The sequence below is a fragment of the Fukomys damarensis genome, unplaced genomic scaffold (genome assembly GCF_012274545.1).
Source record: "Fukomys damarensis isolate Sample0158 unplaced genomic scaffold, DMR_v1.0_HiC HiC_scaffold_19, whole genome shotgun sequence".
In the NCBI taxonomy this organism is placed as follows: domain Eukaryota; kingdom Metazoa; phylum Chordata; class Mammalia; order Rodentia; family Bathyergidae; genus Fukomys; species Fukomys damarensis.
In genome coordinates, this window is record NW_022900931.1 from 5,175,084 (window position 1) to 5,202,348 (window position 27,265).

Genomic DNA, 27,265 nt, shown 5'->3' on the forward strand with positions numbered 1-27,265 from the left:
GCTTCTTGAGTTGCCCCCGAGGATCCTTCCTGCCCCTCTTTCTGAGTCAACCCCAATTCAACTCAGCTTGGTTCCAAGCACCACATCCTGTTTTCAGTGGGCCGCCCACTAGCACCCAGCCAGGCTGAACCACCTCCCGGCTCGTCCGCAGGCCTCCCCAACAGCCTGAGTGCTTCAGGGCTGGCCTTTCCTGACTCTGCCTAAACCACAGTGCCAGGCGTGGCAGCCTGTAACTCCTCAATCCTCAATGTCCCCTGAAGGCATGAGGTACTACTGACCCCTCAGGAGGGATGACAAGAGCCAGAGAGGTCAAATGTCTCAGCAGGGTCTCCTAGTTAGTGGCCCGAATGATGAGCATCATTCAGGAGCCAGCCGGTCGGGGGCAGCCTGCAAACCATCATGGTTTTCACTTGCTGGGTGGACAGCGAGAGCCCAGGGTGCTGTCCAGGCCCGGGCCACAGAGCTGGCACCGTGTGCCTCTGGATGGCCCTGGACTGGGTCAGCAGTCTGGTTCAGCTCAGCTCTACCTCCCTCACTCTGGAATCCAGAATGAGGCCTCCCCCCTGACCCCCCCACTCCTTGGGCCTCAGTTTCCCCATTAGTTCCACAAGGAGGTGCTACGAGGACCCTGGGCCCTACGAGACCTCTCAGCTCTCTGAGACCCTCCAGGCAGGTGGGTGTGTGGTGCCAGAGTGCAGACCCCCCAGAGCGCCAGATGGAGGGGACGAGGGGGCACTGCCGCAGGACAGGGTGTGTGAACGCCCATGTTCGCCTCTGCTTGTTGGTGACACCCCCTGAAATAGTAAAGGAATGAAAAGGCACGGCCTCCAAGGGCAGCTGGGAGACTAAAAGAGAGAAAACCAAAGTCTGTGGGGAGCAGGGGGCCACAGACGATACCGTGAGCCATGGCCAGGGCTGCCTAGGACCAAGGTCAGTCCTCAGACCTGTACAAGGCCCCACCATCCCCGTGGAAGAGGTGCACTCTCGGGGGGAAACAAGACTCCACAGAGGGCAGGCAGTGGGTGAGGGCCCAGCCACAGGAGGTGCCGTGAGAACACAGTGACCAGGGACCGCCCAGCCCCTCCCCCATGCAGCTTTCAACGCGGGCACCAGGCAGGGAAACTGGGGACCCCAGAGAGCCAGGAGGAAAAACCTACAGACGCTGGCGTTCCCCAATGCTGCTACCACACATGCACACGCACGTGTACATATAATATACAACTTACCAGCCGCTGTCCAAAGTCCAGTTCTGGCACATACGTGTGAGAAAGGCCTCAAACTAAAAACAGAGGCAGAGGCCAAATCAAACAACAGAAAGGAAACCGGAGGAAATGGGGCTGAGGTAGTGGTGGGGTTAATATAATTACTACCCTCCGTGAGACAACAGGAGACACCACACCCGTGAAACATTAGCGGGATTCGTTTAGGCAAGAAATGAAAACGTAGCAAGATTTTTAGAAATTTGGTTGAAGCCTAGGAAGATGAACTGGTGGGAATGTTCCCAAAACTAAAACAAGCGACAGGTGAGAAAATCAGAAAAAAAAAAAAAATCCAAACCAAAGGTCTAACATTTGAGTTCCCACGCGCTGCAAACCGGGTCGCAGGAAGTGTGACGGAAGTCGAAGCAGGTAGGAAACCTGAGCTGCTTGGTTCCTCTGAGATTCTGAGGTGCTGAGTGCCGGGCTGACAGCAGCTTCGAATGCAGAGGACTGGGCTACGCAGCCCCCCGCGGGCAGGTGAGGCGGCCCCAGTGACACCACAGCTGTCGCCTGACCGGGGAGATGCCCGCCCTTCTTCCGTTCCCCGCAGCGGTCCCGCCAAGTGAGAAGTATTACTTGGCAGGCAAAGAAACTAGGCCAGATGCCTAAATGACTCGGGGGCAGACAACAGTGAGAAGCTGAGCCCAAACCCAGACGAACCGAAGCTTTATCTCTGGGTTTCCCCAGTGGGCCTCCTGTGAGGGCCTCCTGTGACCTGGAGCTCTTGACGGCCAGGTTAGAGCGATGTGACCCTCGGGCAAAGCCTTGTGGCTGCTATAAGCGAAACACTTGGAGAAGGGAGGAGCGAGCACTTTGGGCAAGTTCTCCTCTGTGAAGCCAATGATGACACTGGCAAAAGTGGTCAAAATATGGCCAGGTTAGAGCGATGTGACACTCGGGCAAAGCCTTGTGGCTGCTATAAGCGAAACACTTGGAGAACCGAGCACTTTGGGCAAGTTCTCCTCTGTGAAGCCAATGATGACACTGGCAAAAGTGGTCAAAATCTGCTTTTCAGAGTTCCGGAAACTAACCAAACTTGCCAACAATCCAAGGAGCACACAGTCCAGGAAAGCAGCAGGGCTCTCCAGCCCTGCGACTCACCCTGTTCACCTCCTCCTCTCTCCAGCTCCATAGTAGCCTGAAAACCAGCAGACTCGGAGCACGGGGGCTGTGGAATCCTGCACCCCAGCAGCCACCGGGGGCCCAGTGGGCTTGGCACAGCCCTGCAATCCCACCCCTAAAGAGCTCTCACTTCCGGGTGTGTAAAGCCGCACACACAGCCTGGTATTTGCCCTGACGCAGAGATCTCCGCGAGGAAGCTGTGCCACCAGCAGTGTTGCTGAACATCAGTTCCCCCGAGGCGGTGACACCAGTTGGGGCAAACAACAGGCCAGCCAAATAGCTTTCATTAAAAAGAAATCTGGGTCATGAGGTGTCTACAGGGCATCTAGAGGATTATGTCGGTGCCCATGCCCAGAAAAGATCTGTAAGGGCCCAGCTGCTGACCCCTGGCTGAGCTTGAAACTGTGCGAGTGTAGAAGGGCAGGTTCTGTAAGGTGTTGGGTGTGGAGGCTGGGCCCCAACAGGAGGCTGGAGCCCCGCAGGAGATGTCGGGAGGCCTCCCAGTGCGTACACATAAGGGGCTCTCTGTCCAGGTCTTAGCTGACCACAAAGCTAACCACGCTTGTTTTTAGTGGCCACATGAGATAAAGAATACAGTTTACACAATTAGTCCAGGAAGGCTGCTCACAAGCAGGAGTAAATAATAAACCTTAGTGAGGGGAGGTGGTTTCCATGGTTGATAACTTGTACTATGGAAAATATCCAAGGGTTTTGTTATTTTTTATGATACACACAGTGAAAAAGAAGAGTACAGTCCATAGACAGGGAAAGAACAGCCAACAGGAACTGTCCCTGAGGAAACCCAGATGTTGGACTCATTTAATGATGCTTTTAAATCAGCTTTTAGAAACATGTTCTGAGAATTTAAGGAAAGTGCATCTAAAGAATCACAAGAAATTATGAGACCGGTGCTTTTGCAATCAGAGGATATCAATCAAGAGATATGACTGCAAAAAAAAAAAAAAGAATCAAATTCTAGAGCTGAAATATAAAATACCTGCAATGAAAATTTCACTAGAGGGTCTCACCAGCAGTTTCAAGCTGGAAGAAGAAATAAATAAACTTCAAGAGAGATCACTGAGATGATCCTGTCTAAAGAAGAGAAAGGAGAAAGAATGGAGAAAATGAAGCCTCAGGTCTTTGGGAGACACCAGCAGCCACGACAACCTTTGCGTGACGGGAGCCACAGAGGAGGAACACAGAAGAAATGGACAGAAATCCTGCAGAAACAATGGCCCAGAATCTCCCAATTAATGGAAAACATTCACCTACACATCTAAGAAGCTCAAACAGCTCCGAGCAAGATAAACTCCAAGAGCCCCACACCACCACACGTCACGACCAAAGTCAAAAAGAAGAAAGAGAAAAATGAGCGCACACAAATAATCCACAGTAAGACCAACAGCTCACTGCTCAGGAACCACGAAGGCCGTAGAATGTCACGTGGGAGACACCAGGAGAAAAGGCGTGTGTGGTGGGGGTGAGATCCAGTCTGTGTTCCACATTCGACAACTACGGTGTACAGTTGGTGCCCACACTTTTTAATCTGCTACAATAAAAGGCACGACACGTTGCCATTCGTCCCCCTCAAAACCCCCCGGCTCATGGCAGACACACCCATCCCACCGTCTCTCCACGTCCGGAGGCAGCGCGGCAAGTCCTCTTCCGTGAGCGTCTCTACTCTTGCTGCCACGGCTGCCTGCACGTTCTGAGTCGCCGCGTGGTTGTTTTGACTCTGGAGAAGAGCCAGAAATTGCGCGGTGCTAGGCCTGGTGAATAAGGCGGACGGGGACAGAGTCGCGGGTTTTGCGAGGCTGCCTTTCCGTTGGACGGCACTCGGCGGCAACATTCACCATATTTTTTCTCACGCCGTGTAAAGATAATCAGGAAAGAGCACGTCCAGGACCGCTTCAGAAAGTGGTAAAACAATGGGACAAAGCGGTTCAAAGGCAAAGGGGAGTCTTTTGAGGCAGATTAATGGCAATATATCTTTTACTGTAATAAAATTGCATTGACTGTATATTTTGATCCCATTTTCATATATCCAATAAAACTATCCTTAAAAAGGGAGATGTGTTTCATTTATACTACTAGTTTATCTCAGTTCATTGAGAAGAAAGTTTTGTGTTATTATCTGTTTATTCTTTTTTTATTAAAAAAAATCTTTGGTTTACATCTTATACTCTGAGCGACTACTTGGAAGGAAACAATACACAGTATGCTAACTATTGTTATTCTTTTGTGGTTTTGTTATAAAACTTCGGGTTTTTTCATAAAATAAAAATTTTAAAAATAGAGGGGAAATTAAGTCATCCCCTGATGAAGCGAATCTGACAGAACCTATCACTAGCAGACACTTCTGCAAGGAACCCTAGGAGGAATCTTTTGGGCTGAAGTCAAAAGGTACTAGACAGAAATGAAATCCACAGGGAGAAATAAGGAATAGTAAAGGGAACTACATAGGTAAACATAAAATTCACTTCCAATGTATTTGTGTTTACAGCTATTTTGTTATCCTATCTTGATATAGGGTAGGGATCCTGTCCTCAGGTATATAGGGATATAGGATATATCCCATCTAATTCCATACAGGAAGAGTTATGAAACTGTGTCGACAAGCTTAGAGCGCACAAAATATAATTTGTATGATGATAGTAGCACAAAAGAGATGGAAAGGAATGGAATTCTGTATTAAAGGACAGCTTCTCTATATTAGTGAAATTAAGTTGCTATTAATTCAAACAAGATTGCAATAGGATAAGAAGATTAATTATAATCCCCAGAGTAACCGTGAAGAAATGTTTTTAAGTAGAATAAAAACAAATCACAGTATATTCCCTGCCTTGTCTGAAGAGGAAACATTCTAAGACCCCCAGTGGGTGTCTGAAACCAAGGATAGCACCAAGCCATATGTAAATCACTACATATATATATATATATATATATATATATATATATAACACACATATATGTTTAGTTTACACATTAGGCATAATAATAGATTAACAACAATAGCTGATAGATAGGACAATTGTAACAGTAATAACTATAATAAATCAGGGAAAAGCCATGTGATTTTCTCAATAGACACCAAAAGGGATTCGACACAGACCAATGCACCTTCGTGGAATAAAAAAAAAAGGCTTAACAAACTAGGAATAGAACCTAATGAAGAGGTTCTCAACCTGGTAATGAGTATCTATAAAAGTCTGGCTAATGGTGAAAGACAAAAGGTTTCCTCCCACAGTCAGGACCAGGAGCAAGATATTCACTCTCACCCTTTCTATCCAGCATTGCACTTAAGGCTCTAGCAATTAATCAAGAAAACGAAATAACAGCTCCAGACTGGAGAGGAAGAAGGGAAGAGGTCCCTACTCACAGAATATGATCTTGTGGTCACAAGTCAAGGAAACCCAAGGTTGCCAGCAGCCTCCAGTGGCTGCAAGAGGCAAGGAAGGGCTCCCAGCCTCCTCTCACCATGGCCTCCCAAGGAAGGTCAGCCCTGCTGATGCCTTGATTTCAGCCGTGTGACCTCCAGACCTGCAAAAGAGGAGACTCCTGTGGTCTCAAAGCCACAGGAGTTTAGGGTTGATATCATTTAGCTTTAAAAACGAAGGAGTGAGCCAGGCGTGGTGGCGCATGCCTGCAATCCCAGCACTTGGGAGGCTGAGGCAGGAGGATCGCTGTGAGTTCGAGACCAGCCTGGGATACATATAATGAGTTCTAGGTCAGTCTCAACTACATAGTGAGACCCTGTCTCAAAAAAACCAAAAAAATAAATAAAAAGGAAGGAGTTTTTGACCTATGGTAGCCTTAGATGAACCTAGAGGACAGTAAGCTGAGTGGAACAAGGGAGACATGAAAGGACGGACACTACCAGACTCCTCCTACATGAGATCCCAAGCATCATCAGATTCAGAGACAGGAAGTGGGAAGAGTTGCCAGGTGCCGGGAGCGGGGTAGGGAGTTAGTGTTTAATGGGTACAAACTTCTACTTTAGGATGATAAGAAGGTGCTGGATGAGATCTCAAAAACAAAATGTTCAAAGGGGCTGAAGACATAGCTCAGTGCAATGATTCTGTTTGATCCCCAAGTGCCATCCAAAAAAGCGCTGGCAACGGCTGGCAGTGACAGGTGTGAATGTGCTGGAAGCCACTGCATGGTGCACTGTAAGAAGGGTACAATGACAAATGCGATGTGTATTTATCACTACTTACATTAAAAGAGACTCTGAGAAGCCTAGATCTCAGACAGCTAGACCTGTGAGCAGGTAGGACAGACATGTTGGGAGATCTCACAGTCCTAGAGATGAGGCTTTTGAGACCCTGGAATCCTCAAGGCCCGTCACTCGTGTCTCGGAAATCAATAGCTCTATAATCGGAGACATCAATGAAGTTTAGAGGCGGAAAAACCCTAAGAGGACACCTGGGTCTTGGCCTGTCCCCGCACTGCCATCTACAAAGTCCAACGAGCCGCCTCGGACCAAACGGCTGCCCCGCCTCGCCCCCAGAACCCCACAAGGGTCTCGGACAGCCCATTTAAAAGGGGAACAAAACCTGACCCAAAGCAATGTTCTCTGCAGTAGCAACTGAAATAAGTATGTGAAAACTATTATGACTACAAAGTTCCTGGGTTTTTAAAAATAGATAGATAGATAGATGATTGATAGATAGATAGATAGATAGATAGATAGATAGATAGATAGATAGATAGACAGATAGATAGATAGATTAGGAAAACCAAGTGTTTGAAGGCTGGATAAACACATTGTATGTTAGAATTCCCAAAAATAAATCCTCTTGCCCCGTCTGTTTATTCCTTCCCTCGTTTTGCAGTCCCTCCCTGACCCTCACGGGCAGGGCTGTAAGGACAGCCCTGACACAGGACTCCGCAGCGCCGCCTACAGGGGAAGATGAGCGCGGGCAACTGGGAACCCCTAAGAACAGATGAGCAGCATCCAGTCCTAGGGAGCCGCAAGAGCCGCGCTCTTTCCTTGGCAGCCAGGAGTAAGGCAGAGCACAGACTTTACCGAGGACGCGGAGCAGCTCCCGCACCCTGGAACAGCCAGAGGGAGGAAACAACCCAGAATGCGACGACAGCGGGGACGCCCGGGGGTGGGCAAAGGGGAAGTGTGGACCTGGCCCGGATGCTTGGGTCACACCTGGGGGCTCTGACCGCCAGGCTAAGGCTGGACTCACCAGGGGCCCAGTAGGGGACCTCGAGGACCCTGAGACAGGAAGGGCGCACGGTTGGATCCATGGACATAAAACGTTTTTCCTACACTCGTCTGACGAATATCAGTTTGCAAAGTGACTGTTTTGAGAGGTTGGATGTTAGCAAAGAAAGTCTTGTGCTGGCAGCTCGGCGCTTTGCCTTCAGTGTCTCGGCTGTCAAACCAGCCCAGAATTAGCTCTGCACGTCCCGCATGCTCCAAGCTTCATGTGCAGCGTGCTCACTCCAAAAGGTGTGAAATTCTTCTTAAGAGAAATCAAAGAAACAAACCTATACACTTAAAATAACTGCCTTTTCTTTGAAAACAAATTTCAAAGAACTAAATTCTAACTTTAAAAAGCCCGATTTGAAAAATTGGAGGCGCTCTTGGACGATGAGAAACGGTAGCTAAAGCGACCATCAACAGAGCATCAACTCCGAGCCAGGCACTTTGGATGGGGGCAAAAAGTAGCCACTACGGCGACCACTGCATTGATTAGAGGCCCCACGTGGAGCCCACCAGCCATCTCACCGAATCTTCCTAATGCCAGCCCCCTTTACCAAAGGAGGAACGAGGCTGAGGGAGAAGCAGAAGATTCAAAGGCCAGACGGCCCGGCGGAGTGGAGGAGCATCCGGGATCCACCGCTCCGGCGGGATCCACTGCTCCGGCGGGATCCCGGCTGCATGTCTCTGGCCGCCGCTCACCGCAGGTGCATGGCCTGATCTCACGGATGAAGACCCGGAGACACAGGAGGCTGCCCAGAAAGCACGTGGCCAGGCAGCACAGGGGAGGGCATCTGCGAGGTCCTTTCCCCTCCTTTCTGCCCTCTCTTTTCAGGAAGGAAAGCAGCCCAGTACCATGGACATGGCCACATCCCAGGTCCCTTTGAAACCTAGACTCCTCCCGTGATTTCAGGAGGTTCCAAAGGATGACAGGCAACGGTGCATACAGAGGAGGACAGTCCCCTATGTTCCAGGGACTATTCTCAGATGCCTGCCACAAGGCCTTCCAGGAAGCTGAACTGCTGGTCCCACTGAGGCCCGCATCCGGGTACCTCTTCCCACAGCAATGGATGGCACCCTGCGGAAGGCCCCACAGCTCTGCAAACCCGCTGGGTTCCTGGCCCAGCCCCTGTGCTTCAGTATTTCTCAGCCCTGCCTGCCTCCCATCACCCCGATCCCAGCCACAGCTCCTTGGGACAGGTGGAACATGGAGGGTTTCCCTGGTGCCTGCCTGCCCTGAACTTTCACATCACCTGAATGATCTTGGCCAGTCTTGAGAAATGTTCCATCATTTTCCCCTTTTGCAAATGAAAAACCTGAGGTCCAAGAAGGCCAAGGTAGCTGCTCAAGCTTAGGCAAGCAGGAAGCAGGGTGGCCCAGCTCTAGTTTCAGAACAGGGACTCTCTATGTTTCTATTGCATGTTTGTGACACTCAGGGTAGATGCTCTCTGGTGGTGGGCGGAGGAGCCCTGGGGCGTGGGGCTGGAGCCAAGAGGGGGGATGAAGGCAGACAGATCCATGCCTGCAAGGGGACACACAGCCCCCACACTGGAACCTAGGGCTTTGAAATACAGGCTGAGCGGGTTCCTTCATTCAACTAAAAGCAACCCGTGCCTGCTGGAGCACGTCGCTGTCCGTGGTGCTGAAGACACGGCAGTGGAGACCGGTGATCTCCAGGAGACCACATCCCCTTATATTTAAAGTAGAATCCAGGATCCAGTTGTTTGTTGCAAACAAGAAGTTAGCCTGGAAACTGCGAAGTGCTGTCCGGAGAAGGTTACTGTTAAGCCTTAAGCCCTCATGTGACTATGATAGGAAGCCTTGTAACAAAATGAACGTTTTGAATATGAAATGTAAGATGTTGGAAATTCTCCTATCCCATTAGCAGTTTAAACATGACTTAGTTTAGTTGGGCTTGGTGCTACAAGACATTGTTCCTGCACGTAAATGTCAAAACCATTTGGAAAACAAGAATTTTCCCACAGAAAGGGCTGGGATTTTCTCAATACATAAGGAATAGCTCTCACATAAAAAGGTCATGCTGGGTATTTTAAAAAAACTGCAACAGTTCTTAAAAGAACATAGACCTCAGGTTAGAATCCTGACTCTATTTTTATTGCTGTGTGAGCTTGGGCAAGTTCCTTCCCTCTCCAAATGCCACCTCCTTATCCGTAAAGAGAGTAATAGCAGAAACCTCCAGGAGTTGTCTACTTTCACTGTCCAACAGTAAAGCCATAAACTCCCAATGGCTACTTAGTTGCAAATCATCTACAATGAAGTAAAATACAGAAGTCAGTTTCTCAGGCACACCGATCACATTTCGAGTGCTCGCTATCCAATGAGGTCAGCGACTACCACATTAGCACGGGCATAAGGCACTGCTGCCATCTCAGAAAGCTCTTTTGGAAAGCACCAATTAGAGCCTCACTACTTAAAGTATGGCCCCTGAAGGAGCCTTGAACAAATGAAAAGCAGAATTCTCTGGGAGCTTGTTAGAAATGCAGAATCCCAGGCCCACCGGACACCTGCCTAATTGGAATCTGCGTGTAACAAATCTCTCTGCCCTGGTGTCTTCACATATGGAAGTCTGGGAAGGGACAGTGGGAAGCTCCAACAAGAGGCTGGGGCTGGGGATGACCCTGGAGCAGGGATGGCCCTGTGCTCATGACAATGACAGCCGGCACCTGCACACCTCTCCTAGCAACCTTCACATTCTCCACACCAAAGCAGTCACAGAGTTCCTGACAAAGATTATGCTGAGTCCAGGGGCAGGAGGCAGGTGAGGGAAGGTGAGGGAGGCAGGGAAATCTGGCATCTTCCAATCATCTTAGAACTTTACGTGCACACTGGGCAGAAGATTTTAATTCTGTCCTGGCCAGGATTTTCTGGCTCATGGATTATTCCTGTTCTGGAATAAAATCCAACATGAGAATGACATTTTTAAAAGCCCACAGGCTTATTCCATATCCAAACACATCTCTCCACATTTTTTTTTGGGGGGGGAAGCATACCAGCAAGAAAATGTTGATTCCCCTAGTTCTTGGGTCCATAGACAAGCAGCCAGCTGAGTCTCCCAACAGATGCATGGGTTTGAATGAGAGCTCACACGTGAAGGCAAACTTGAGGGTGAGGACACGTCTGGAACACGCCCCGTCTGGTCCACAGGACCAAGCCCAGGAGGAAGGTGGTGGTGTCCACGCTGTACAGGAGGTTGCCTGCCCTCGGCCTGGCACCTGGGAAGCAGGTGAACTGTGACTTCCACCCAAGCAGTCTGAACGGCCCCTTCAGTCTGTGCTGTCGTCTCATCACACTGTGGTTCTTTCTTGTTTCTGTGTCTCTCCAGCGGGAGTCCTGCTGCGTCTGCTGCCGTCCCTGGCATCCAGCACCAGGCAAAGAACAGTACAAGGGAGGAATGCTCACAAGTCCACGGTGAAGGGAGCTGCGGCCCCAGGGCCTGCCCTGCACAGGCTGTGCCACCCTGCACTTGTCCAAACACTGCCAAATAGACGCCCAAGTCCATGAAGATTCACCTCCTGCCCCGGATCTCAGCCCCATCGGCCTCTCCTCTGCCGGCGCTCCGGCAGACATTCCACAGAACTCTGGAAGTCCTGACCCTGCCAGCTCCGTGGCCCCCCAGGTGTGGACACAGCTGGCTGCCTCGCTCGGGTCTCCTCGCCCCGCCCCATCACTCCTCGCCCCCTTGCTCTGACCCCTGTCACATTGTAGCTCTGTGGCCTGGCTTCTCCAGCCCACGGCTGAGCGCCCCGTGCCCGGAATCAGACCCAGCACACACGAAGTCCTCAGATGCCTCCGCTGAGTGAATCCCCAAGTGGAATGTGCATCGGGACACAGATACCGATGATGCTCCCTTGGGAGCACATGAGAAATGGTGCCGCAGGACAGCACACGTGCACATCCGACGATGCAAGGGGGAGCAGGGTTTGAGAATGCCAGGGTCCTTTGGGGAAGAGGGGGTGTTGATTGACTTTAGACTGTAAGTCAGATGTGCATATTAAAAATTTATGAGTTAACTACTAGATGAATCAAAAAAGAATGTAGAATTTCCAAACCAGTAGAGGGGAAAAAAAGAAACTTCAATCAATCCATGAGAAAGCAGGGGTGGGGCAGGGGCTAGAAAGCACCAAAGGAATGACAGAAATGGATGTGTTTTATATACTAAGAAACTCTAAACAAATATTTGCTGTTGTTATTCAAACATAAAAACCCTCGCCAAAGTCCTCCTGCAGAGAAAGGACCCAGGTCTAGTCCCTGAGGTTACTCACAGCTGAGTCAGGACAGCGGCACACGCCGGGGGACAGATCAACCGGAACTGCTGCCCCATCTCCCAGCCATCAGTCAGTGGTGCAGAGCATTTTCCTTTTCGCTTTGGCCTCCAGGAAACTCAGATCCCAGTTTCCCACAGAGTCTATGTAACCCTGGGTGTTGATATTCTGGGCTCTCCTTCCAAACTCCTCTCATTTTTTTTTTTTGATGCATCATCAACGCACTACCATTTTACTATCTCGTTTTTATAAGCCATCTCAAAGTCCAAAAGCAAAAGCAAGTAAAAAAACAAACAAACCAACAAATAACAGTATACACAAAATAAAACCATGCAAAAAAACTTTCAGAAATCCCGGGTCTTCTAGAGAAATTCAACTCTACCTTATTTAAACATTCATTTAAATTTTTTTAATTTAAGGCAGACAAATTTGGGATAGTCTTTTTAAAAAAGAAAAAGGAAAAAGCATCACTATAGAACATGTTTTAAACACACACACACAATCAGCTCGCCCCCTGTAAGTCTCATTTTATTTCCAAAGCCATTCTGTTGTAAATAGGTAATTACCACTTAAGCACACCTTTCCAGGGGTTTCCGTATTAACATGAAAATGCTGTAATTATGCCTGGCCAAAATCGCTTGACTACAATTTAGGATTCCAGATTTTTCATCTTAATTAGAAGTCAATTTCCCCCTTTTTAGCCCCTAAAACATACTTTGGCTTTGCAAGGATTTTTTTTTTAAATAAAGAATATGGAAAATTAACTTTTAAAAAATACCAAGCCTGTTTCATTCATTTTTCTGGCTGAGCGCTGCCCTTGTCTGTCTGTGTCCTACACGCTGGTCCAGGTCAAGATGCAGGACCAGGCTCCCCCAAAACAGCCGGCTTCCCAGGGAGGGTGCCAGAAATGACAGGAGGTCCAGCATCATCAAAAAAAATTAAATATTCAATCTCAAGTCTTTGCAAGAATAGCGACACATATCTGAAAATGTCTGAACCGGGCCACTGTACCCCACAGATGAGCAAGTTGATTAGATAGAATCCAATTCAAATCTACTGCACAGAGTCGGTGAAAATTATTGTTAGCTCTCAAAAAAAAAGTTGGTTGGATTTTTTTTAAGTGACCACCACACAAAATTTGTCTTTTCTCAGTCCCTGAACAAATTATTTGCTGGCTGGCTACCTTGGTCACTGGGTCCTGTGGGTACCAGGTCCACAATCCCTTCACCCCAACCCTATTCCTCCCAGCAGAGAATTCTGAGGCTGTCACCTTCAGACCCTAGCTCTAGACTCCCTCTGTTCTCTGGCCCTCAGCCACCTCCGTGTCCAACTGGGTCACCCAGGCTTCTCACCAGTACCTGTACCAGGCTCCCCGGAACCTCAGGGCATCTCCAGCCTGCAGGACCCATCTCCCATCCAAACCCTGAGTTGGTCCCTCCCACAGCCTCTAACAATGGGGTAAACTTCGCACCTTCCCCTCCCCCGCAGGCCCTGCCAGGGCAGGCCTGGGCTCCTCTCTCCCCCCCAGGCTCACTAGGTTCAGCCTTCCCTGCCCACTAGGTCATGCCCTCCGAGAGGCCTTCACTGGCCACCTCGGGCCAGCAAACTCCCCAGCCCCGTCACTGATCTGACTCCTGATCACCCATCTGCTTACTTGGTTTACCCTTTACCACCTGCTTCCACTTGATCCTCAGGCCCCAAGGACAAGGCCATTCTGCATCACTGTCACTGAATCTCTTAACACCACGCCTGTGGACACAGCAGGTCCCAAGACATCTACTGACCGGCTACACGCGGAGCCTTGCCTGTCACCACCGTCGGCAGAAGAGACAGACACTCTGCCAAGGCGTACATGGTCAGGCACGTGGACTTGCCTGGTAGCCTCCTGGATGGTCCTGAGCCCAGCCCGAGTGCCAGGAAGGAGCTGAGTTTATACGAGGTCTCCTTGGAGTGAACCGGACACTCAGGAGAAGGGAGGCCACCTGGCCAGTGGGGGCCAGAGGCAGAAGCATCCTCGGGTCCCAACTTCAAGTGCTCTGTGCCCTAACCCAGGTCAGAAGAGGCCTCCCAGGCTGCACCTGCCCAGCCGAGCCATTGACACCTGGGCGCTGTGGCCATTCGAAGGAAACCGCCCCCATCCCCAGGCCAGGACCACAAGGCTCTGCCACCCCAGAGGCCAGCTAGGGACCCTGGCCTTGCTAAGATGCACCCTAGGCCAGTCTCAGGCCCCATCCCCAGGGCTCTAGCAAAACTCAGGGGATGTGAGCTGGGGACATAGCCATGTGACAGCCTCACAGAGTACCAGCCATGTCAGCAAGAGAAACAGAGAGGCGACGTCAGTTTCCCAGTCCTCCACAAACACTGATAAGAAGCACATTCCGGTTTAGGTGGAGAATGTCCCCCAAAGGTCTCGTGTGCTCCCAAGAACGGCTGGATCACAGTGGCCCCATGCACTGATGAGCTGCTGACTGAATGTGCCGTTGGGATGCAGAGCCAGCTTGGAGGGAAGAGGTCACAGGGGCATGACCCAGCAAGGCGCATTTTTATCCCCCGCTCCGCCCCATTTCCTCTTCCTCTGCTTCCCGGCTGCCATGGTGAGCAGCTGTCCTCTGCCCAGGCCGTTCCACCATGCTGTTCCCGCCTTGGAACCAGCAACCATGGATGAAACCCTCTGGAACCATGAGCCAAGACAAACCCCTTACAGGGACTAACACCAAGGTGGGGGAGAAAGACCATGGCAGTGAGGGAAGGAGACACAAGCAGGGCCGGGGACACAGCCACATATCAGGGACAAGCCCAGGGTTCCCCCAGGAGACGGGCAAGGGGCAGCCAGGGAACAGACTCCTGAGGTGGGGAGGAGAGGCCGCAGGGGCGGCCAAGCTCCAGCTGTACCTGAATGGTTCACTCCAAATCGGCATCATTTCTGTGTCCGCGAGCTGCAAGGACCCCTTGCCCCACCTGGGCCCAGATGGGGTTTTTGGAAAGAAGCAAAATGTGAGCCTCGGCCCCAACGCAGCGGCAAAGGAGGCAGAACCCGAGCAGCCGCCTTGAAGAATTCTCCGTCTCCCTTTCCTTTTCTTCCTCCCTCGCAGATTTTAATTAAGGGTTTACTTGCAGAAGACCTAGCCGTATTTAACTAAATCCTTGGACCCCTTTTATATTGTCATATATATGGCTCTATGCTAGGGCGCCAGGAAAAAGTTAATTATAACTTCTAAATACTCCATTAAGGGCCGTCCCTTCCTCTCTGCCTGGCTGCTTGGGTAGTGTGGCTTAATTAACTGGTTCATCGTGCAATTCTCAGACCTCGCCCCTTTTCATTCTACACATGGGCTGACCCAGAGCAATCCCTGCCCTCAGCAGTGTGCAGGATCCTGCGGGAGAAAGGGGAGCCTGGCAGGCTGGCTCAGTCAGGTGCCCCGGGCAACTTGGCAGGTGATTAAGTGAACAGAGGGGACAGGCTGCATGGGACAGACGGAGCAGCAGGGTCAGAGAAACAGCCCAAGCAGTTAGCATCAGCCTGGAAGGCTAGGGGAGGGGCATGGAGTCCCAGCTGGGATGGTCCCACTAGGAGGTGAGTGTAGGGTAGACAGAGCCCAAAATCCTGGCGACACCCAGGAGGAGGTGTCTCAGGGAAGCACTGACTACAGCTATAGAGAGAGGTGCAGGCATTTGCAGGTCTGGGTGGCAGCTAGAGCTCAGGGCCCCAGTGGCTGTCATCTAGGACACAGGTGGATGAGAAGTCAAGGATGAGCTCTGCCAGGGGCTCCTCCAGGGCGGGAGGAGGAGCCTCGGGAAGGCCGGCAGGAAAGCTGGGGAGGGAGAACCTCCGAAGATGGCTGGGGCCCCAGGGTAGAGGCTGGCGGGGAGGAGGCAGAGAGAAGACCAAGACACCCGGACCACCACTGCCAGCCACGGACTTGGAGCTTTCTGGCATCCTGCGAATCCTGCTCTTGGGCTGACAGTCGCTCAGATGGCAGCGGAATCCAGCCTGGCGTCCTCGCCTCAGAGAGGAGACTGAGCCACTGCCTGGAGTGGGACCTGTGCCGCAGTGTTCTCGGCACCAACGGCCACCATGTTGCTGGCTATGGAGGAGCCGGGGAATTCCAGAGAGTTCTTGTCCCTTTCCAGCAACTCTGGATCCTCCTTCCTTGCTCTTTAGAACTGAAGAACTTGCTCTTGGCCATTTTTTAGCTGCTCACTGGGCCAGGTACAAACCAAGCTGGCACTTCAATGCCATGAATATATTTGGGTTATGAACGGCCAAGAGGACAGAGGTTCTGTACAGAGGGCACTGCAATCCCTAACCCAGTCTTTTCCAAGGACCCCGGTGGGTAAAGTGCAGACACCACTCAGCCAAACCCAGAGCAGGGCTCCTGACAACACCGGTCCATGGCGGGGTGGGGGGTCAAAACTGACTGGGTTTTAAATCCGGGCCGTCTTAGGGGTAGAAGGACCTGGAGGTGGGCAGGGCCCGGGGACACAGGGAGGCTCTCGGAGAGCTTCGGAGCAGCCGGATGACCCAGGACTGACCCCAGGACACGCACCAGACACCGGGGAGGCCGAGCTTTCCTCAACCTGAGCCCATAATGCTGAGGGAAATAAATCAGACAGGAATGTTAAATATCACATGGCCTCACTTACCTGAGAATTCTAAATCTAAATGAAGAGTAAAATGGAGGTGAGATGGTAGGGAACAGGACGGTAGACTTGTCGGAGACAGGGAAGGGGGTCAGGGAAAGGCGGGAGTGGGAGAAAGGGGATTGAAAAATCACCAAGATACAATGTATATATGTCCCAGCTTCCCAGAATGGATATAATCATTATGCATCACAAATACCAATAAAAAAGAACAATGAGTTTTGCCTCTTTTTTTTTTTTGACACTACCAGAACAATACACACTCCCTTTAGGAAATCAGGGAACAAAGGGAAAAATCATAAAGCAGAAAATAATTTCCCATGATCCTCCCAACCCAGACAGCTATTCCAGAACATTCTGCAGCCTCAGCCCTGGCTCCCTCCACTCTGTGCAGTCCAAGGTGGCTTTGGAAAACTCTGCAAAGCGACCCCTCTGGAACACTCCCCAAAGCCACCACGAAAGAGAGTCAACACCAAATCTGGACCCCCGCACCCTGCACACCCTACACTCTCGGCCGCCTCTGGGCTTCTGCAGCCAGGGCAACCTGTTAGGATGCTCAAGGAGGCCCCAGGACCACTCAGCTATACCCTAAATGGCCTCCTCCATCACATCCGGTGTCCTTCCTTGGCAGATTCCTGTCACTCTCCCTAAGGGTTCTTATTGTTTTTTGGTGTTGTTTTCCAATACTAGGGATTGAATTCAGGGCCTCTGCACTGACCTAGATTCCCAGCCATTTTTTATTTTTTTTTTTTTTTTTTTTTTAAGGCAGGGTCTCACTAGCTCCCTCAGTTGCCCACACTGGGCTGGAACTTGTGACCTTCCTGCCTCAGCCTACCCCCACCGAGGGAAGAGCCCTCATTTTGAAAATGCCAGTCCAAAGAGTAATCATAACACTTACATAGAACTTTACAGTTTACAAAACTTGATTTCTCCCTCCATCTCCAGAGGAAACAACCTGTCCACTTGTATTCAAAACGAAGCCACAGAGCCCCAGAGAAGTGGTGTAGCCACCACAGTTACCCAGGCGGGAAGCCAATCAAGGTGCCCAGGTCGAAGCAGCAGTCACACCCGCACTTCTCATCAGAGGGGCTTCACCCTAGGAACAAGCCAGGCGATGACAGAGAGAAGACACTGAGAGCTTGTGAGCCCTACCATCTAGGCGTGAATCCCAGCTCTGTCCCTGCGTGGCTGCATGACATTGGGCAAGTTCCTTCCCTCTGCTGGGCCTTGGTTTTCTACCTGAACAAGCAATAGCTCCTGCCTCACCCATCATCAGGAGGATCAAATGAGGTAATAATGCACAAGGACACAGAACAGGGCCCGGCACACACGAAGTGCTCCAAGAACACTAGTCCCATGCACAAGGCAGATTACACATGGCCCACATCTCAGCTGTGACCACCGAGCCTGGGAGACCAGATCCACCGGCTCAGGAAGGTGAGTTTCTAAGCAGGGGAGACTCCCCCCAAATCAGCTGCCACTGCACTTCTACCCGACACTGCTCGTTTTGCTCTCAGGAGCAAATTCCCAGCCACTCCCTCAAACAATAGAGGACAGCGCCCCTTCAGTCTAGAGCCACCTCCACTCCAGTGACAGCCCTAAGATCTGCAAACCTTCGAGGCAGAAACAAAATCCAAGACAGACCCAGGGAGTAGCCATTAAGGAAAGGAAGACACCCTGTAAATTCACCCTGTCCGCCCATCACCATGCAGGCAAGCAGGACACAACCTGACCACGGTGTGCAGGATGAAGCTGGGCTCCTCCCCAAGTCCCATCTGCTGCTGAGCTGCAGGAAGAGGCCTTTCTAAAATGTCCATCCCGCGTGCTGGCTCTCCAGGCTGCAACCTCCTGGTTCCCTCACCACAGAGCCCTGGTCAGGCCACCATCGGCCCTTTTTTCCAGCCAGGGCACATGATTCCTCTAGGAGGGGATCCTACAGCCTCGCTGGAGACTCCACTCCATGCGCAGACAGCCACCTCCTCCATCACCTTCCAGGAGAAGCATTGTTCCCCACACCCACAGCCCAGGGGTTGTGTGGTTCATTCATTTGCTCCATTTTGACAGAAGCCCGTTGTGGCCAATTTTCCTCCATTCAGAGGGAGTGAAAACAGTAACCACTGTGACCAGCCACTGCCAACCTCGACAAGGCAGAGGTGGGAAGGCACCCGCACAAGGTGCCTGGCACCAAATGGTTGCCCATTCCATGGTGACTAGGGGTCCCTGCCTTGAAAAGACCCCTGGCCCAGCCAAGTGGGATTCTGCATTGTCTGAGACCCACAGCAGGTAGATAAGGAACCAGGCTGGGCAGAGGGTCCCTGCCAGGAGCAGCCGAGAGACAGAGACAGCACAGTCAGGTGAGTGCCAGGCACCAGCTGGGCTGGCCCGTAGGAGCCCTTGCCCACCCCAGCCGTTATGCACTGCACAACGCTGGATTAGAATTTTCTGTTTGAAAAATCGATATTTAAAGCACAGAGCCTACCAAGAGGAGGAGAAGGCCTAGCTAGTAAATATTTGCCTCTACTGGCAAAGCCTGGCCTCTCACTACCACAGCTACCCCACCTCGCTTCGGGCCCTCTGCTTCACAGCTCCCCACCAATTGCACAGCAGGGAGCCCCCACCCCAGGCAAGAGGACTGTGGCTGGCGGCTGAGGGGCGTGGGCTGCATAGGGAGGTGGGTTAGCCCCACACTCCATCTTTGCCCTAGAGAGCCTGATTGCCAGGCTGCTCAGGGGCCCATCCATCCCAGGGCGGAGGCAGAGACAGTGGGATGTTTCTCTGGATCACAGGCAAGCACATTCACCCAAGGGGTACACTAGGTTTATTTCTTTCTTATTTTGGAAAAAAAAAAAAAAGCACAAAGCCCAAACACAGAACCCAAAGGATGTGCTTGGAAATCATCGCTCACCGCCAGCCCCTGCATGGGGCAGTGCTCTGTCACCAACGTCAACAGCTGCCCACAGGAGGAGCCACATCTGGTCCCCAGGGCTCCACCAGGGGCCGCAGAGGCCAAGCTGAGCCCTCAAGGGGTGGCCACGCTGGTACCACTACGCACAGCCTGGTACCTGCCCTGGCATCGCTATTCCTAGAGAGATTCACTCATTCACCCATGCAACCATTCATTCATTCATCAGTTATGTACTGGGCACCTCCCCGTGCAGGGCATCGGGGGCTGGACACGAAGGCATAAAACGAATGTGAACTAAGTTCCATTGAGAGAGGGTCACCCAGGCTTCAAAAATAGTCTCAAAGGGCCAGGGATTTAGCTCAGTGGTACCGCGTCTACCTCGCAAGCAGAAGGTCCTGAGTTTGATCCGCAGTACCAAAAACAAAAACAAAAAAAAGTCTCACAAATGGAAAGTCACAGGGAGCCAGGTGCTGTCAGGGAGGTCTGAGGTGGGGCAGTCACGGAGGGGCAAGAGGTCAAGGAGGCATGCAGGGCAGGTACGGCAATGGCTGGGCGTGTGGCAGGAGAGTGGCAGGAAAGGCCACAGGCCAGGGACCTACCCAGCCATTCGTTGAATTTCTTCACCTCGCTTGGGAGCCCCAGCTCCGTGAAGTCCCCAGCGTGGATCAGCACGTCGCCATAGGGCATCTGGATGGGGTCCGTCCTGGAGTGGGTGTCGGAGACACAGACGAAGCGTGTGTAGCCAGGTGGCTTGGGGGCATCATGCGGCACCGGGTCCACCCTGTGGGGAGAGAGACACCAGGGGTCGCAGGGGCTTGCAGGACCAAGAGCCTGTGGAGTGGGCAGCTCACAGCCCCTTCAACTCAGATCGGGTCCAATCAGACACAGGCCCAGCGCCCAGCCTTCCAGAGGGCCCACATGGGTCTAGATCCAGACTCTCTCAGTCAAAACCAGACAAAACATTCTCGTCCCCTGAGCCTCGGTTCGCCCCTATGCACCATGGGAGCCTCTAAGGACTGTGGCCAAAGATCACGAGTGACTCTGGTCCCTGTGCCCATGCACAGCTGGCTTTAGTGTGACATATTGCCCTAGACCGAGGCCACGTTTCCCAACTTTCAGCTGATTACCATCTATTTCTATGCAATTTCAACACCACAGAGACTCTGTCCATCTGTCCACCTACTGCCTGTTTGTCTATGCTTTTAGACAGAAGGGTCAGGGTTTTTTTCACGCATCAAAAACCATTTTTCACCGCTGGGAGGCGCTACAGTCTGCACTGAGGACACCTGGACTAAAGTCCCCGTCAGTAAAGAGTTTGCCTGGTGCTGAGCAGATCACAGGCAGATCCAAGGACAGCAGGGTGGGAAAGGAAGAATTCTCAGGAAGCCGTGGAACTTGGGCACTCAAAGCCAGGAGGCAATTTTTCTAAACTGTGAGGCAGTGAAGTCATTCTTAGACTGAGAGCCTTCCAGGCTTGAAGATGACGACGCCCCCACTTGGGAATCAGAAGCCCAGGCTTCCTATCCCAACTCTGCCGCTAGTCACTCAGGCGCGACCTTCAGCAACACTTACAGGTTTGCACATCTGTAAAACAGAGCTACCTCCCCGGGCAAAAACACTCCGAGATTTCCAAGGAGCAGCACAAAGGGAAATCTTTGTTCCTGGGAAGCCAGTGGTGGCCTCTTACTTTACAGATGTGGACTCTGACATCTGGCAGGCTGGGCGTGTGCCCCGGAGTCCCTAGAGCCTGGGTGTGGACAGAGCCCAGGACCCAGCTCCTTGCTCCCCGTCCAGGGCTCTTCCCTCCCCACACTGCCTCCCCAGATGAACGGCTCCACCAGGCTCCAAACGCTTAAAAACAACGCAATGACATTTCAACAAGCAGCTCTCTCCAAATGAGTATGCCGCTCGAGGAGTTGTGCTTAAATCTAATTATGCGGCAAACCAAAAGCAGTACCATATCAGTTACATAAATACTTTTAAAGACATCTTTCTAATTATCCTTTTTTTTCAGACAATATATTTTGAAGAAATTTAATTAACACCTTATGAGAGACGTGGGTTCAGAATGCTAATGTGCAGGGCGCATCCGCGGTTGGGATCAAGGCAGGTGGAGGCGCCGTGCCAGCCTCACTCCCGTGCCAGTGTCGCTGAGGCAGGGTGTGCCCGAGGCCCCAGAGAATCCCAGCAGGTCAGACTGGGTCGAACTTGCTGTTCCCTGAGTGTGCCTGGGGGTGACCAGCCAGGAAGGGTCTTCCTCGTCCCTCTCCGCTCCTCCCCCTGCCCTCTTCGTTCACCACGACACATCTGAGCGCCTGCGATGCCGAGCCAGCGGGGGCCCCAAGGAGGAACTGGTCTCCGTCACTGCCCAGCTGACATCCCCGACGGGTGGCAGAGACAGACTCGGCCTTTCGGTGACCACACAGCCACCATCCATGACGGAGCACAAGAAGGGCTGTGGCCCTGACCAGGTCTGGGTGCTCCCAGAAGCTTCCAGCCAGCGGCAGTGCATCAGCAGGTCTGGAAGCTGAGCTCCCCCTCCCAGTGCTCCCTGCCTCCCCTCTGTCCTCTGGGACCCCAGAGGCAGCTCTCCAAGACAGACAGTCTTGCAGGTAGCTGGCCGTGGCCCCTGACACCCTCCCTATCCTGATAGCGGATTGGACCAAGCGCCCTATCACTACTGAGCTTTCAGCCCAGCACAGAAACCTGAGGGAGCCGATCAAACCAACCCATTCAGCATCCTCCCCACCTCTCCTCCTGAAAGTGCGAAGTGCCACGACCAAGTCAAAGAGACGGGGCACGCAGTGCCACCCAGAGCCGTCTCACTTGGGCCCAGCAATCTCCAAATCGCCTCCAGAATGCAGGATCCTGTGCACCCCAGCTCACGGCGCCGCCAGGCAGCCAGAACTCTCCAGCCTGGGCCTGCTGCTGCAGCGCAGCTCTTTAATTAACTCTGCCTTATTTCCCTGAACCCCGAGGCTTCTGCGCACAGAGAAGATACGAACCCAGCAATCCCTAGAGAAAAACATAAAGACTTATTTCCTGCTCAGTCCTCCAGCTATTTGGATTGTACGAATGCTCAAGCTTGAAATGATATAACGGTGCCGATCTGGTCGACTCCGCAGATCACGAGTGCTTCCGGGTTCAGCACTTGACCTGCATTTGCTCTCTTCGCCTTCCTGGTGACTTCCTAAGCAGCGTGCAGTGAGCGGCCCCATTTTATAGAGGAGAAAACCAAGGCTCGGAAAAATCTGATGGACCCAAGTCTCAGGTATGGAAGCAAGGCAAGCCGGAATGGAAATCTGAAGCGGCGTCTGGGTCCAGAACTCACAGCAGGCTGGGCCATCTCCAGGGCCCACTGCATTTCTTTCCATCCACCTACAAAACGTCAGGCACCTGCTGGGTGTGCGAGATGCACCTGCAGAGGGACTGCGCACAGAGGCTCCCAGCAGGGAGCTCCCAGGACCCCTGCCTGCGTTTAGAAATGGGGAAGAAATTAGGAAAATAAGAGGTCTGCAAAAAGAATCAATAAGAAGGCATTGTTCCTGAGGCTAGACCCAAACCTGAACTTCTTAGCTAAATAAGTAAGCTGAGTACTCTTTTTTGTCTGTTAAGGCAATTTAAGTTGTGTTCCTGGCATCCGCAATAACAAAACCCCAGGTAACAGCTGACCCACAACAGCCCTGAGGTCTAAGCCACCGAGACCTGGCCAAGTAAGTCCCATGCCCAAGGTCCAAGATATTAAGCGAAAGAGTCGGCCTGCATGACTGGAATTTGGACAGCAACACCTTCTTGCGATAGGGGAAAAGATAAAAAGCAAACTGGTTATTTCCCAGTAACATCCCATAGGGCAAGACATAAAAGCATAGAAACAAATGTTTTCTCTTTCTTGGAGCCAAACCAAACTCCCTGATTTCTGCCTGCTGGGGTGGCTCTGAGACCCTAAACCCACCACCAGCTCCCCCTGGCCTGACACCCATCCTCTCCCAGGAGCGCGGGTGGCAAGAATTACAGAATGGAGGACACGATGCCCAGTGCCCAGGCCCAGGCTGGCACCCGAACTGGGGACCTCTTCGCTGTGCCCCAATCCTCCAGGCTCCCGCCCAGCTCTGCAGGTGGGACTAGCTACTCAGTATCTGGGGCTTAGTGACAGTGTGTCTGCCCCAGCTCAGAGCGCTGATGCCCCCTCCCTGCGTCAGCGCTCTGTCCCCAGAAGTCATCCGCTCCCTGGCAGCACCATGCTGAAATCAAACACTCCCACTGGCCTTAGAGGCAAAAACTGTTCTTCCCCCAGAATCCCTCACTGTACCTGGCTCCTCTCTCCCTCTCCACTCTGCGTTGAGCTTAGAGGTGGATCAGGGTGCCTGGGAAATCAACCCGGGATTGGGGGTGGGCGGGACAGGAACCACAGGCAAGCAGCTCTGAGCACCAAGAGCTGGGTGGGGCCAGATGGGGTGGGCCCTGGTCTTGCGGGGGCCAGGGAAGTGACCCCCTGGGTGGGGCCTAAGGAGGGAGGAGGTGGAGAAGCAGCGGAATCAGCATGCCCAGGCGGGAGGAGGGGAGGGTGCAGAATATTGGGGAGATTGGGGAGCACTGCATCCACTGCATGGCAGGACAGTGATGCAGGAGGGGGCCGGAGAGCCAGATGTGCCTGTGCTGGGATCAGTGTGCCAAGCTGGCACAGCCCAGAGGGCCACAGCCAAGGGACAAAGGGGCTCCTCCCACTGGCTCTCCCGGCCCTCCTTATACTCTGAGACCTAGCAGCTGGGCCCGGTGCATCTGAGTGGGGAGAGCTTGTCTAGTATGTGCGAGGTCCTGGGTTCCATCCCAGCCCTGTCAAAAGACAAACGCACTAAAACCACGACAGCCTGACGGGCTCAGAGGCTCCTAAAGGGGTGGCCCAGGTCTCCCCCACAGGTCCTCCTAAAAGTCCAGAGGGAAGAGGTGCGGACCTCCGGGGACCCTGTCTCCCCTCACTCGCACTCATTTTATCGGTGACCACCAGACCTTGCCTGCCCAGCCAGGGCTCCCTGAGGCCCCCAGGGCCAGAAGTCTCCTCGAGCCCCCAGTTCAGAGGCCCAGCTCTGGGGCTTCATTATAAAGGCAGCAGCGCCTTCCTGGCAGGGTCTGGAGCAACTGCATAAATCACACAGCTCAATCAGAGGCCATGTTTGCACTGCCGCTGTTGTTATTAAATATAAATTGTGGGTTTATTAAATAAGGCCCCCTTGCTCCCTCACCCTGGAGACAAAGCCCAGGGCGGCAGTAAATCCCACATCGGGAAGCGGCGTCCTCCTCCTGCCTCTCCCAGAGCAAGGCAGGGGCTGGCTCGCCATGGAAACCCACTCTGCCACCTCCAGATGCCTGCGTGCTTCCTCCAGGGCAGGACAAGGTATCTGAATCAAGGGGTGGGTGGCAGCAGCCCCCTGGGTCCCTGTACCCACCCCGGCTTTACCCAGCTCCACGCAAGGTTGGGGTTCAAAGCCGGAGCCGGGAACAACAAAAGCAGGCACCCTCACTGCCACTAAGCTTTTTCCTCACAGCACTGATTCCTACTGGTTTCACACGCGCTCTTAAGACACCTCTGCCACCTGTCACTATCGGCCTGGAACGCGGGTCCCTGCGGGGAGGTGTTCGTCCTCCATCCCTGCAGAGTCCCAAACACCAAGCCCAGTCCTGACGGGTGCCCTCGATGCTGGACATTTGCCACCCACCTTGCCTCACTGTGTGGATTTACCTACTTCACGTCCAGGGTAACAGCTGGCAGCAGCCCTTGATGGCTGGGCAAGCTAAGGCACCAAGAGGTCAGCCAGGCAGGCTAGCCCAGGGCCGGCGTTCCCACCCCGAAGGTGGCCCGGCTGCGCACGAACATCCCAGACGAAGGGAGGAAGGACCGGTGGCGGTGGCGGTCCCTGGATAGGTGGCACTCCTCGCCGCCCTTCCTCGGGACACAGCCCGAGCCCTGGGACCCGAGGTGCCTCCTGAACAGCTCCCACACCACTCCCTGGCCCTGTCCACCTCCAGCTCAGGGTCTCCAGCCAGAAGTCAGCTTCTGGGTGGAGACTGACAGGGGCCTCCTCAGCCTTCTCTTTTCCCCGACTCTGTTCTCAGATGAGGGTCTCCCCATGGGGCCGCCTAGTCTGGGTGCAGGCACAGCCAAGGCCAGTTGTACATGGCATCTCTGGGGTGAGGGGACCCCCCGGAGAGTCTGGGGACCTCAGTCTGGCCTGGCTGGAGGATTAACTCACCCGCAAAAGAGAGAATCCAGCCCAGTGAGGCTCCCTGCTAGGCTCAATATCCCAGAGACTCAATAACCACATGCCTGAAGCCCAGGCCTCTATGCTGCCCTAATCCACTGAGCTGGTCCCAAAAAGAAAATCAAAGGCATCTTCCCAAAGGGAAATCTTCTCCAAGATACAACAGCAGGCAACTTCAGCCACACAAGGCCTGCAGCAAGCACTGGGGGAAAGATGGTGTTCCTGCCACAGGGAGACACCCCAAGGCCTGTGCCCGCCCTCCCACGCCCTTCCTCATTGAGTAACCCGCCAGCACCCGCCTTTAGCTGAGGCCAGGCCTGAGGCAAGCCATGCAGGTTTGGAGACTCCCAGCTCCTTCTCTAAGTGGGCGGCTTCTCCAGTCCCGAGGGTCAGAGATCTGCGCCCCATGGGTCATCTGAGGCCACTGGTGGTCATCAGTGGGTCTTCCTATCCTGTCACAATTCTGACCTCCCAGGCTGCCACTGGGGAGTCATCTGTCTCTTTCTTACCCCGGGGCTCAACTGTGACTCCCACAGAACCAGGCAGGCACCCCAAGCCAACATACAAAGGATGGAACTCTCCGGTGGAGGTAGTACCTCCACACGTGTCCCCACCACAGGACCCCGGGGTGCTGAGCATGAACAGAGCCCCAGACTAGGGTTGGGCCACTTGGTTCAAGGGCAGCTCTAGCTGTGCGGGACAATGGGAGGAGCAAGGGGGACAAAAGTGGGGCTGGGGGTTTATCCACCTCCACCCTCTGGGACCTCAGAATCATCCACGAAGGGACACAGGCCCAGGGACAAGGGCTCTATCTGTGCTATTCCAAGGGTCCCCGCGACCTTGCAGCTGGGCACTGCAGTGCCTCCATCAGAGCTCAAGGGAGTAGCAGGGCTCTCTAGACCTATGGGCAGAGCCCCTCTGCTCCCCCCAGAGCACAGGCAGCGGGACTAAAACGACTGGGGACAGCTGACCCAAGACTGTGCTCCTACGTGGCACCCAGCCTGTGGCAAGTCCTCTCCGCCATCTGAGACTCAGTTTCACCATCCTACTTAAATCAGACCAGGGGTTATGAACCACATAGCAAGTGGGGGGGCAGCAGAAGTCAACACTCCAGATGTCACCCGAGGATGAGTAAGCCTGGGATGTCAGAACTTCCAGTTTTGTCCATGGATCACACTATCTTTAAATATCTGGGAAACAGTCGCCTGGCCCAATAGGGCAGGACTGGGGGCCACCATCGGCACCAACATCGACCTGCAACTTCGTGCCCATCCCTCCCAGGGCCTCCCGCACTGCACAACATCTGGCCACAAGCGCGGACGGCCTGCTAACGGCGCGGAGTCCCCGAGCCCGCCCGGGGGCTGCACCAACCCCACCCCCCAGCCAGTCACTTACATCTGCACGTGCGGAGGCTGGAAGCGGCCCTGGTTGATGTTGTAGAAGGTGAAGGCCTGAGTGGGGTTGGAGCTGTACTCGTCCACCTCGATCAGCAGCCTGCTGTGCTGGTGCCGCCGGGCGGCCATCACGTGGGACTGCGAGAAGGCCATGCCCAGGCCGCAGGGGAGCAGGGCCAGGGCCTCGGC

General features: G+C 53.0%; 1 protein-coding gene across 1 annotated transcript in view; it reads right to left on the reverse strand.

Moving 5' to 3' along the window:
* Positions 1–27,259, reverse strand: part of Mpped1 (metallophosphoesterase domain containing 1) — a 57,520-nt gene extending 30,261 nt beyond the window's left edge. Inside the window, exons 1-2 of the mRNA XM_010634379.3 lie at positions 27,078–27,259; positions 20,025–20,206 (exon numbers count right to left, since the gene is read on the reverse strand). Coding sequence (XP_010632681.1) covers positions 20,025–20,206; positions 27,078–27,229 — 334 coding nt within the window. The 5' untranslated portion in view covers positions 27,230–27,259. The remainder of the gene's footprint in view (positions 1–20,024; positions 20,207–27,077) is intronic.
* Positions 27,260–27,265: the final 6 nt, after the last annotated feature.